At 41.7% G+C, this 13,828-nt stretch overlaps 1 protein-coding gene across 1 annotated transcript; it reads right to left on the reverse strand.

Annotated features, from left to right (window-relative positions):
- Nucleotides 1-2,974: 2,974 nt before the first annotated feature.
- On the reverse strand, nucleotides 2,975-8,050 carry cysltr1 (cysteinyl leukotriene receptor 1). The gene is made up of 2 exons (XM_079556871.1): nucleotides 7,943-8,050; nucleotides 2,975-4,095 (listed from the first exon to the last, which is right to left on the reverse strand). Exons 1-2 carry the CDS (start codon nucleotides 7,952-7,954, stop codon nucleotides 3,058-3,060), a joined length of 1,050 nt encoding a protein of 349 aa, XP_079412997.1. The 5' UTR covers nucleotides 7,955-8,050; the 3' UTR covers nucleotides 2,975-3,057.
- Nucleotides 8,051-13,828: the final 5,778 nt, after the last annotated feature.

The following is a 13,828-nucleotide window of genomic DNA, read 5'->3' on the forward strand; positions in this document are numbered from 1 at the left end:
AAGTGATGTGTTTATAGTTTTTACTCTCATTAATGTATCACTGACACTTTCAATAATTTATTCAAACACATTCATGAAATACAGTTTACAGCAGGTTTAACTTTACTTCATTCATACCTCGAGTCAGTTTTACATGTAATAAAACATTTACATCATTTATACTATAGTATACACAGAGATGTAATAGTTCACTTCTGTTTTTCAGCACAAAATAGATGAATAGAACAAAGAGCTTCTGTGCCACAAGAAGTTGCAGCTCCACAGTGCAAGAGTCTTATCTTCTAGAATAACCACAGAGATAAAATGGCTACAAATGTGAAAGTTCTGAAAACACATCTCTTGTGATCATATAGACAAAACTTATTAAGCTCATTAAGTTTCCTTCTTCATTTTCCAGCTTTGAATACAAATGTTGACAATAGTTATATAAGCCCCAAAATGTACAAGTTTATATCAACAGTAAACGAAAAGCGAATGCATATATTTTTTGGTATGTTTTTAATATTTCAGCTAGCAAGCCCCGCCCACAACACAACCCGTCGCCCGCCCTAATCGACATATATATATATATTTGTTCCCTGAGCTGCTGTTTCTGTAAACATTCATATTTCTGAAACTGGTACAGTCACATATTTGTATTAAACTGAGAAGAAGATACATGTTTCTGAAGTTAGCTATCTCATGAGCACATTGAAAGGTTTGGATATTGTGTTGAAATGGGCCAAAAAGCTGCACTTTATATCACAAATAATATTACATGACAAAACAATGTAATGCAATATAAACATCGCGGAAAGCCTCAACATCATCATAAATGTGCAAAAGCTGCAATTTTCCATTTTAGCCTCGTTTTGGTCCAGATTTGAGTATTTTTTGGAGCCTTGTCCTGACACAAAATATATTTCTGTTTAAGTTGAACAAACCGCGCAGAAACGGTTTAGTAAATTATCGCCGTAATAACGATATCGCAGCATTGTTCACCCGTATCATGCAGCTCTTTCTGATTCCCTTCCTTTCTCCCCTTCACTTTTCCTGCTGTATCAAGTTCAAGTTTATTTGCCATACAGTGAGCAATGAAATAAACAAACAATGCAATAAAAGCAGCCTTCAATAATCCTAAAATACAAATTCAGGGACATGTTCTGTTGGAATGTCATCTTTCCCGCGCCCTCTGACCTCCAGGCGAGCGAGAAGCATCCGAGCGTGACGTCGTGAGAGAACTATGCTATTTATTCAATGCAGAAAACATTTGTAAAACCTCATTTAAAAGCATGAAGCGTCTGTGCAGTGAGCCAGTGAGCCATCGTTTGACAAAGTTTTGTTCTCTCCTCAAATGCCGTGATCATGTTGGCTCAGTTGCTACACACAGCGCTCATAACAAAGACTTTTACTTAATACTTTGATGGTATAATGCACATGATTAATAACTTTACTTTTAACTTTGCTTCATGAAAAATTAAAATTACATTTGTTTTAGCAGAATCGTGTATTGCATAATTGTGTTAACTGTAGATACAGACGGCATCGCGTCATAGAAGGGGGCGTGGCTTCGCCGAGGGGGAAAATAGAATCTTAAGAGAAACACATTTTTTCACTCTTTTTAGCCATTTCTGGTAGAATATGAACTTATTTATCACATACAAATAAAGTCAAGTGTAAATCAGGCCCATATGGATATTTTCTCACAGCAGATTGTTCAGTAGAAGTGAAAAAACGGCAGGTGTAGCTTCGCTAGCTAACCGTTAGCACGATGCTACCATGAAGCATGTTAGCATCATGAAGCATCATGTTAGCATTCTCCGTTATTTATGTATTTATGGGCGGTTGAACCACTTTGCTCCAATCCATGTCTTTGTATCTTTATTTAGTAGAAACTATATTCATAATTCAGTGTTTGTTAAAATAGTTTTTGAATAATTAGAGAAAGTTTAGATTTTTCTCCAAATAGTTTTCCCCCTTAACTGTTTTCAAAAATGACCATATATGGGCAAATCCAGAGATGCCGTCTGTATCTATGTTCTAGTGAATTGGGCTGTCAAAACTTATGAAATGGTATAATCTGAAGTCATATAGATACACGCCCCCCTCCACACGCCTCCTCAGTGGGGAGGGGGTTCTGCTGAGGAGCGGTGGTTGGTTACTCGGCTGGTGACGAAAGCTTGGAGGCGTCTCCAGGAGGTGGGGGCGTTCCTAGGAGGACTCAGGCAAACCTATCCCTAAAATGGCCGCCATCAGAGTTTTTACAGATCACTCAAAAATACGTGAATGTGCCAAGGCAACACTTCAGGCATGTTTTTAATGAGGGAATGACATAATAACATGATGTAAAGCTTGAAAAAGTCCATTTTGCATAATACCCCCCCTTTAACAAACGTATTGCTGGGTTGCAGGTGACATCACAGCATTCTAAAGGCTTACACTATTATATAGAGGAAAAAAATGTTTGTTTTTGAGGAAACATGGCTAAAACAGTAGAAAATTGTGTTTCCCAAAAGATTATACATTCCCCCTTGACAAAGCCACGCCCCCTTCTATGACGAGATCCCGCCTGCATCTATACATTTCCATTTACTAACATTAGCTAAAAACAGTATACAAGTGGAGAAAAAACACCTCTGTCAGCTGCTGAGTTACTGCTGGTAAATACATCTAACTCACTGTCCAAGTATTTAATGTGAACAATAATGCTGCTAATCCCATAATGCTTAGCGGTATGACGTCACATTCCTGAACTCTATGGTTGGACACCACATGTTAGATGTATTTACCAGCAGTAACTCAGCAGCTAATGGTCCCACTGTTAATGTTAGTCAATGGAAATGTATGCTAACAGCTGCAAAGATGGCGGATCTCCATGGTAACTGTGGAATTTCCCGAACTCTATACTGCAGAGCCCTAAAAAAAGGGCATCAATATCGACATAAAAGTATCGGGATCGTATCATGCTGCAAAATACCGCAATATGTCACAAAATCAATATATTGTCACACCCCTAATCTAAAACTTGGCGTCTTGTTTGAGCAGGCAGATGAAGTTCTTAAATAAATGTAGCTATGGCTAACTCTCATCGAGGTGATTGTTTGTCCTGACCTCTTGGGACCCTGGGATTCCTCTTTTGTTCCTTCTACTCTCAATGGACTGTCTGAAGGAGTGCATCCGATTCCTAAAACCTTCCCCGGAGAAGAAATACAGCAGGGGGTCAAAACAGGAGTTGGACGCCGCGAAACACATCGCGACGACCACGTATTTCTGCATGGCGACCGTCTCCTCGCAGGAAGCGTCGGTGCGGGACAGGAAGTGCAGGTGGATGGTGCGCTGGACGTGGTACGGCACAAAGCAAACCAAGAAGGTCAACAAAACGATCACGATCATTCTGATTGCTCTTTTGCCCGCTGCCGTTTGCTGCCTCGCCACCATTTTACGTGATAAAAGGGCGCGGATTATACCAACGTAGCAGATCAAAATGACCAAAAATGGCAGCAAGAAACCAACCGCGAGGGAGATGTAGTTTAGCATGACTAGCTTACTGACTTTGCCTTTGCCTTTAAACCGTTTGGGAGGCTCGAAGCACTTTGTTTTGTTTGTCACTGGGTCGAAGTGTTGCCCGGACATGAGAAACGGGCTCGACAGCAGACATATCAAAACCCACACGGCGACACAAATGAACCGGGAGCGCCGCACCGTAATCAGGCGCATGTTTTTCACCGGGAAGACGATGGCCAGGAAGCGCGTGACCGACATCACCGCCATGAAGTAGATGCTGCAGTAGAGGTTCACGTAGAGCGCGTAGGAGCTGACGCGGCACACGAAGTCGCCCAGGTGCCACTCGCCCTTGTTGACGTAGTAGATCACGCGCAGCGGGAGGGTGCTCACGCAGAGGATGTCGGACACGGCCAGGTTGAGCATGTAGGTGTGGAAGGGGGAGCTCTGCCGGTTGGTGCGGATCAGGACGAGCAGGGCGAAGCCGTTCCCGACCAAACCGAACACGGTGATGAGGGAGTACGCCGTGGAGTAGACCCGGTTCCTGAAGTCGTCGATGGAGGGGCACTCGGTGGAGTTCGGGAAAGGTGTCGGACTGAAGTTGCCCATTTGTATCTGGAGAAGAAAAAATTCCATTAACTTGATGAAACTTAACAGAAGAACATGGCAAAGCAGAATTTATCCTTTTTAGTTTTGTTGTTTCTGGAAGCATTTTGAATACAGAGGGCCACGCTACAAAGCTGGTTGAACATTAGGCACGCTATCGCTTCACAGCTAGAATGTCCAGGGTCGGATTCCCACCAGGACGGGGCCTTTCTGTGTGGAGTTTGCCTGTTCTCCCCGTGTCTGCGTAGGTTTTCTCCGGGTACTCTGGTTTCCCCTACCACTAAAAACATGTACAATAGGCCAGGATGAATGATGTGTGTGAGTGAATGTATGGTGGTGTCAGAGGGACCGTTGGCGCAGACGTGTGCAGTCGCGACAGTGTTTCTGCACAGTCTCCCTCAGGGCAGGGCTGGACTGGCCATCGGGAGATTCGGGAGTTTTCCAGGTGGGCCGACGTACTTTTGGGCCGGTTGGGCCAGTCAGATCGAGATAAGGCCCGTTATACCTTACACCGGCCCACTATTAGCGGGTAGAGCCATTAGAATCTCTATCATTACACACCATTTCATCTTCAATCTACAGTGGGATCATTTGGTTGGTTTTGAGCAGTTTGTGAATGCACATTTTAAGATTGTTAAGTAATTTTTACAAAAGTTCCTTCAAGTCGTAAATGAAAAGATTAAAGTGTTGAGTGCTCTGAGGTGTTAGCTTGTATTCGGCAGAAACAACAGCAACTATTGTCCTCGATTCATAACTTATTCTGTTTTAGTTCAAGCCAAGGGCTTATTGTTTTGCTCATCACCTCGACTATTGCATTGAATATGACTTTTTTTTTTTAGAGGGCCCAAAAAGTCCCGGGCCGATTTTTTCAGCCAGTCCAGCCCTGCCACAGGGGAAACTGAAGCTACCAAAAGTAGCTCACCACCACTGAGTATGGAGTGAATGTACAATTGTCTCATGTAAAGAGCTTAGTGACTATGTCTGTAAAAAGGCACTATATAAATGAAGATCTTCCTCTTCTTCTTAGTTCCTCTAACCCGGGTTGATAAAACCAGACATGGAGCTTATGGATCAGTGGTGCTACAAAGTGTGTTATCAGTCGGCTAAGTTAACTCTGGGTTTCTATGAGGATTTGTGAGTGTGTTCACAGGAAAAAGGAGGCGTCAGCACCAAGCGGCTAATCACGGAAGAGACACAGTTCATATGAATAATACGATTTTTCTAAACTGACGAATATATTCTACACCACCTTTAAAGGCACGAGTCTGAGAGAAAGAGAATATATGCAAGTTGGTCATTTTATGCTCTCTACTGCCACCTCAGGTCTTATGCGTAACTGCAATCTCCATATTAAGCTCGTGCATGACGACATTTCAGACCCGAAGTAACAACTTTTTGAGTGAAATTGCAGGATCAATAAAGCAGGATGGTGTTGAACAGGTCTGTGCTCGTTCTACACATTAGGACCTGCTGGAACATGTTGGGGGAAGAAAATACATAGTTTTTTTTTTTTTTTTAAACTCTGTAAAGTCCCTTTAAGGAGAATGTTCACATTTGTTCACATTCTTTATATCTTTATTACCACTGAAATGCAACACTCGTACTGTTACGTGAATGAGCAATAAGTCTGTCGTCATATAAAATCTGCATTAGCCACAACCGTAATGAAAGTTGCACACCTTGATATAAAGAAACTCTCTCACCGCGGCTCAAGCTGCTTCCTAATCTTCCTTCTCCGCTCCTTGTTCCCTCCCTTTCTCACATTGTCGCTGCAGAGACACTTTGTCACCAGGGTTAGCGCTGAACTGACCCCGCGAACCCTCTAAGCCAGCTTCATAGTATACCCTCTGTTCTGCAAATTAGCAAAATAAGCAAAATTCCCTGGGTCCAGAACCCCTCTGTGAATATACAATACACTCCCATTAGGGGGCGGCACAGAAGCACAGCCGCTGTTACTCTATCCTCACTGCAAGAAGGTTCGATCTCAGGTCAGCTGAAGCCTTCCTGTGAATAGTGTGGTTGCATGCGTTTCCACCAGCTATGCACAAAGGGGTCACGTCTGAGGCCAGGACACTGTTGAGATGCTGAAATTGCCGAGTTGACGTCAAAATGGGCCTGGGTGCAGAGGTCGCCTGCAGGAAGTCCATAACTTTCGTTTGCTCTGAACACAGAGAAATAAACGGAACTGCGAAGAGTAAAGTCAAGTCACTCCTTAACAACTGCATTTGTATATTTTTATTTAGGTCGCACTCTGTCTTGTCGTGGCCAAAGTGGTTTGTGCTCCATCAGAGACTTGTTTCGTCACAGCCCATATTTACCACATTAACAAGCACACGCTCTGTACACATCTAACAGGACCTACTTCTCCTCAAACCCAACGGTTCACTGAGCAAACACGAAACAAGAACTGGCCCAGTGTGTCGGGACTGATGCGGCTGATCGCCTCTCTGATAATTGCTCAGCCTTGAAGCAGCACAAAGATAAGAGTGAAGTGAAAATGAGGCTGTTTTTGTTTTGTGCTGCAACTTTTGCTCCGTAAACAACGTCAATGAGTTCAACTGCTGCAACAACAAATCAAATTACTGATTACTGAGCACTAAGGGCCATTTCCAGTGCACGGAGGCAATTAGGCATTGAATACAAGTTGAAGTTAAATGGCGAGTCCATGCTTGACCCGCAGCAACAAGCAACAGAATTCAGTTTCAGCGTTATCAGGTTTATTAATGGGATGAAGAGTTTAATGCGTGAGAAAAGGAAAAATCCATTTGTTTTATCTAAACATCACAAAAGTGGCACGTGGTTCCTGTGGTTGTAATGCTCACCCTGAACGCAACATTATTGACAGAAACTTTTGGAGCTTAAAGGCCCTATACCGGATTTTTTTTATTGTAAATATTGAAAGGAGAGGCCAGTAAATTAAAATGCTAGCTGTGGTCCAAACTCATTCGTAACTTTCGTGATATATTTGTTGCATCCAAATTCTTTACAGGGACACACACACACATTTCTTACTTTGCAGAGTCACTTTTCGGGATCAATGCTAGAAAAATAGCCTGCAAACTCATGAAATTGATGCAAATGTTGTTTAACTTGGTGCACGCTGTTTGAGTTTACGCTTTACCAAAGGTAAATTTCCATTCCATTTCTAGAAGTAAAATCAGGTACAGCTCCTTTAACTCTTTATTTAAAAACTCTTTATTTGTTTAGGCACGTCGATCTTTCTTCAAAATGATGACTGGGTTAGATGATGGGTTTTTTAAATGAACTTTTTGTCAATGAGTGGAGAACAAAAATGTGTAAATATTGTGTCTTGCCCGTCCCTTTATCCTCGTAAAACCCCAACACATTCAAAAGACCGGTTGCCACAATACACAATACACACTTACTGAAAAAAGAAAAGTCTGCCTTCTCTTTCGGTTTATCTAATCAATTATTGAACAGTTCATCCTGTAAAGCCACTATCACTGATCTACTTTGCAGCCTGACAGTTACTTGCTCTGCAACCAAAACTAATAATTAAAGTTGCATAACATTCAGCCACTGACTGTTATTTCCTTTTTGCGCCATGTGAATGCATTGTCCTTAAATGGTAAAATACCTTGACTCTAGCTCTTTTTCCTCACTAAAGGATGAGTTGCATGTTGCATATTATGATGTTTATGTTATTATAATTGTTACTGGTAAATCCAAAGCCTTAACTTTAGATACATACAGTATAACTAGATGAAAGATGTAAAGCTACAATCTTCATCTTTGTAGGTTTATAGAAACTTAAACATGTAAGTCGTACTTCAAGTAAATTACTGTTATCTTAAGCATCTTCTCTTTTCCTGTTTATTCTGTGAGAGTTGCATACCTCTAGGTCCATGGTGGCTCAAATCCGGCTGAAACCTTGCTTCAGTCTTGCTATAGTCCTGGTTTAGTCCTGGTCGAGCACTGGCAGGTTCTGGTGTAGCCCTGATCTTGAGGCTTGTGTTGTTGATAATGTGAAGAGCACAGTGCTCTGCATGTCTTGTAGGGAAGGGGAGGTCTCTACAGCAGGTGGCAGCCCAAGCTATAAGCTCTCAGGAAATGTTTGAGAGCAAAGTCTGACCTCCTTAAAGAGGTTTGATGCACTGACATCACAGTTACAGTAACATCAGACATCATTTTGTTATCTGCATGACTTGAATTCAAGAGCAGTATTACATTATACATGTCATTGGGTGTTTCAGTGATTCAGCCACTACCTTCTGTTCAAACGCAGAAACACAATCACAGATTCATATTTTTGATTCAAATTTGTAATCAATTGTTTGGTTTTGTGGTTTGCCTCTTGATTTGACAGAAGTTGCCGCTGTTTCTCAGGCTGATTTTTATTACTTCTTTTCCTTACGCTGTTCTTGTCTTTTTTTTTTTAAACCTGCATCTCTCTGATTGGTTAATCCGCCTGTCAGTGTCACCCATTGGAAATCACAGAGAAAAGCATTGGCAGCATTGTTGGGGAGAATACTTTTAAAATGTATTTAGTTACAGAACACTTGCCGCAAAATGTATTTTGTAATATATTGCATTACTTTGTGAATGATATACATTATATTCATTTATATTCATGCATAAAAGTGGCATATTAGTAATAACATGTATGCTACATTTGTTACACCTTTTACAAACTTGTTTACTCTTAATTAGGAATTCAATAAAAGAACTTTGCAAATGCCCACAGCTCAGAACGACATAGAGCGAAACTTTTCCTCAACTGTTTTGATCTTTTCTTTCTTAAAGCAGATCTAAGTAACTCATGCCCCTCGAGGCCATAAGCGCCACAGCAGGTGCTGTACGGTGACAGACAACACAAAGGGAAAGAGGGATATTGTATATCCAATTACAAAATGGAGATAATTTGCTAAAGTGGCACTAGCCCCTGTTAGCTTTGCCCGTTAGCCTGTTAGCTTCTTCTTTGTGATTCTATTAGTGTGCATTGGTGGCTCCGGTCCGGTGGCAGTCAAGTTGCAATTGTGGTTTTCTGGCCAGAGACACCCGGGGGGAGATGAAAGACCCTCCAATCATCCCATTAACACTTGTATTACCCCCAGAGGGGCTACGGAAAGGATTTATAAAGGTAAACAAGTTACTTAGTTCTGCTTCAATGTAAAAAAATAAATAAATGAAATTTCGTGATTGAGTCAAATGAAAGACTAACTGTACCTGAATACAATTACCTGAAATGAATATTCAGTTACTTCCCAACACGGGTGGCCAGGCTTTCGGGTCGCCCCAGCGGCATCAAAGGATGTATCAAATGCAGAGGGCAAATTTCCAATGAAGTACACCTTAACCTTAACTCCACAAGAGGAGTAACGAAATACTGTAAATAAAGGTATTTAATAGAGTTTGGATCTGTAATTTCCAATGCATGATGCTTGATTAAATATTAGGTGAATAACTGTCAAACAAGTATAGTCATAGGTATTATAACTGTAATTCTCGTGCTGATATTCGAAACCCATATCACAATAACAGACCAGACCATTTCAACTTATATCCTTGTTTGACCAGTTCCTCGGCTTGCGATATCAAACTCGGCTAATACAAACAACCGCAGATCATGATCAAACAGTGACTGTAAACTGCTGTGTGTGTTTGGGTTGTGAATCTCGTGATGCAAATTCATGTCACGTACAAGTTGTTGACGTTAGAAACTGTTACACTTGTGTGAACACGTCGAGTAATTACACCAATAACATTTCTAATATGTGTTGATAGATCGATGTAAAAAGACAAAAGCACCTCTGTTCTTTCTAAATGGGGCGCTGAAAACCTTTCATAACATGTCCTGTGTATACACTGCGTTCCAAATTATTCTGCAATTTGTATTTCAGTGTCAAAAACGTAAAAAAAAAAAAAGTTTTTCAATGAAACTCATGGATGGTATCGTGTCTCGGGGCTCTTTGAATCACTGACATAAATCTCAGACGCCTGGGATGATTAGTTTTCAGGTTAAGCCCTTAAGGGAAAAACAACTGAAAAGGGACGTTCCACATTATTAAGCAGATCATCATTTTCAAGCAATATGGGAAAGAAAAAGGATCTCTCTGCTGATTAAAAGCGTGAAATAGTTGAATGTCTTGGTCTAGGTATGAAAACCTTCAATATTTAATAAAAGATTAAGCGTAATCATTGTACTGATAAGAGATTTGTGGATGATTCAGAGCACACTCCGTTTTGTGCCGATAAAGGCACAATGAGGACAAATACATCAGATGAATGAAACAGACAGGTATTTGAAGCTGCTGGTTCCTCTGGAGTCTCCTGAACATCAAGGTGTAGGACCCTCCAGAGGCTGCAGTTGTGCATAAACCTTCTATCCGGGCCTCCCCTAAACTGTTAATTGAAGCTGATGAACAGAAACGGCTGCAGTGGCTCAGAAATACATGAAGACTCATTTTCAAACAGTCTTGTTCACTGATGAGGCCGTGTAACCCTGGACGGTCAGGTGGATGGAGTAGTGGATGGTTGGTGAATGGCCACAATGTCCCAACAAGGCTGTGACGTCAGTAAGGAGGGGGCGGAGTCATGTTTTGGGCCAGAATCATGGTGAGAGAGCTGGTCGGCCCCTTTGGGCTCCCTGAAGGTGTGAAAATGGCCTCTGAAAAATATGTGGAGTTTCTGACTGACCACTTTCTTCTATGATACAAAAGGAAGAGCCGTGCTTTCCCGAACAAGATCCTCTTCATGCATGACAACGCACCATGTCCTGCTGTAAAGAATTCCTCTGCATCACTGGCTGCTATGGGCATAAAAGGAGAGAAACTCATGATGTGGACCCCCTCCTCCCCTGACCTCAACCCTATTGAGAACCTTTGGAGCCTCAAGCAAAACATCTATGAGGGTGGGAGGCAGTTTTCATCCAAACAGCAGCTCTGGGAGGCTATTCTAACATCCTGCAAAGAAATCCAAGCAGAGACTCTACAAAAACTCAAAAGAAGAACAAAAGAATTTTGAAGCTGCTATCACAAAAGGGCTCCTATGTTAAAATATAACTTGACATGTTAAGAATTGTTTGACTGAAATAGCTTTTGATTTCAGTAAATATATCCTCCTAATGCTACAAATAGATAGAGTTTTTTACTACTTACTTTTTCAACCACATTTAAATGATCCTCTACCAGTTAAAGACTTGAACATTATGCTGACTCTCATTTGAGTTGACAGTTTATAAAATCTGAGAAAAATGTCATTTGCATAATAATTCGGTGTCTTGTCCTCATGTCTTGAGCTCTGGGCGGACCTTGGGGAGGAAGACTTCAAACTGATTATGAAAGCTATAATGGATTGTGGTCAGAATGAGGCAACATCGTCCATTTGTGAGTGATTCTGTGGAAATGGCAACACTCAGAAAAGAAATCATCGCCACGGTGCATTAAGTGTGCGCTCTGTTGGGAATTTGCAGAGGAATAAAGAGCTGGACGCTTCAAAAATGTTTACAAGGCAATGGAGGGAGGAGGTTCCATTAAGCTGTAAATGGGATGCAGACTTTTAGTATAAGCTGAATATTACCACAAACTAATGGCACATTGGCAAACCACTTATATGGACAATCAATGCAAATGCCACGATTAGCGAAGTGCACATGGACCTGTTGGTGCGTTGAGCAGGGCACTCTAGCCAACTTGGTGCCCTGGACAATTAATTTTTCCCCACTTAATCCAAAATGTCAACACTTTGCGCAATACAGTTCATAAAATAAGAAATAAAACAGTCATTCAGTCATTTTTAGACACTGCTGTGCTGCTTAAAGGCCCTATACCTGTTTTTTTTTTGTGTATTGTTGACTCAGATAATTGTGAAAAATGATGCATCTAACTTTAAAGCATTTGAATCACATGAACCTGGAGGTCAGTTTTCTAGTTTCTGTGACCCTGAAAAGTGACCCTGTGAGTTGTGAAATGTGACAATAAACCAAGGGCGTAGCTTTGGTTTATCGTCACACACCCCTAAACTAGGTAATGGAAAGAGCATAAGGACTATTTTGATCAATTAAACTACAGACATGGCGTGTTTCTGCAAAAATGTGGCGCAAAGTACTAAGTAACTTGTTTACCTTAATTAATCCTTTTCGTAGTCACTCTCTGGGGGTAATACAAGTGTTAATGGGATGATTGGGGCCAGAAAACCACAATTGCATGGGTGGGAGGCACCAATAAACACTAATGGAACCCCCTTCCTGCACTCAAACGGTGCTAATTTGGGTTTGAAGCACCGTCATGCACACGCTGAAAGGGGCTAGATGCAAGTTCGCTGTTTTATACTCATTACTGCCACCTCAGGTTATATGTGTAACTGCACCTTCTATATTAAGCTTGTGCACCTTTTTGAGTGACAGTGCAGGATTTTAGAGGCAGTTGTGGTGAACAGGTCTGAGCTCATTCACATTAGGACATGGCTGAACATGTAGGGGGAAGGAAATACAGAATTTTAACATTTTTAAACTCTGTATAGTCCCTTTAATATAGAAGCTGCAGTTACACGTTAGACCTGAGGTGGCAGTAGCGAGTATAAAAATGTCAGTCCCTCTAAGCTTTTGTGAAAGATCGCACAATGAGAAGATCTCCACATGTCTCCGACACCCCTCACATCACAGTGGAGGCAGTGGGGAAAACACTGTCCACTACGTAAATGCTCAGAAAGGAAAAGGTGTGAAATATTGGGGGGGGGGCTGTCCCTGCCAGGCCAAAGTTGGTGGCGATATGTGCACACCAGTCCTTAAGGAAGTTACACCCATGCAAAAAACTCATCCTTTTGAAGATTTGCGATGTAAAAAATGTGTAAAAAAAAAAGTTTGGATCAAAAGCTACAATTGCATTTACTTGCTCCCTCTTTCAAAAAAGAAGCCATGAATTGTGCCCGCCCCTCCACTTGTATTAGTTTACATAGAAGTCAAGATAAAATCAGAACCAGAGTGTCTTCAGGCCGCCCACAGAAACAGTGCAGTGTGGACTTGTCGGTGCAGAACATTTGACATTTTACATGAATCAATCTACTGTACATCATATTTTAGCTACTTCTCGCTCTACTGGAAGTGTCAGGACAACGGAAGCGCTGATCCGTGACAAAAAGAGGCAGAATAAGGTGAATATGGCCTTATCTGAACAGACCAATCAGGAGTTGAATGGTTGGGCGCCGTCTCCTTTGCCATCCGTATTGATCGACCAGGCCTGGCTGCCTTATGGAGCTGAGCACTTATTTGATTACCTAATGACATCGTAATGTGCACAGAGCACTTCAGGACAGTCTAAACTTTAGGCTCTTCCTCTCCTAAATGGCTTTGTTTGGATTCCTGCGCACATGTTTGAGTAACCCCGTCGGGCCTAAAAGTTTACTCAAACATGTGTGTATGAATCCAAACACAACTTCAGATATGTTTGTGTAGGGAGAGGATGGAGGGAACACCTTACAGCATGTTTAAATGCCCAAAAGTGTTGATGTAGCCCCCAGTATAAAGCAAATATTCAAATACTTCAAAACCATTATTTCGCACAGACTGTTAGTCAGATTGATTTCTTGGCTTCTGCCTCTTCCAGTTAAACGATTAAGCCACTGACAGGACTACCTGGGAAAGGTGTGGTTTCACAGACGTGCTGTAGGCCATGTGCTGCAGGCCATGTGGTGAGCGGCGGTTTGAAGTGGTTGTTTTGTTAGTCAGTCATGCACAACGGATTTGACTAACCACGTGGGATCAGTGCACAGAGACGTGTACGGT

This window comes from Gobius niger, assembly GCF_951799975.1.
Source record: "Gobius niger genome assembly, chromosome: 5".
Lineage (NCBI taxonomy): Eukaryota > Metazoa > Chordata > Actinopteri > Gobiiformes > Gobiidae > Gobius > Gobius niger.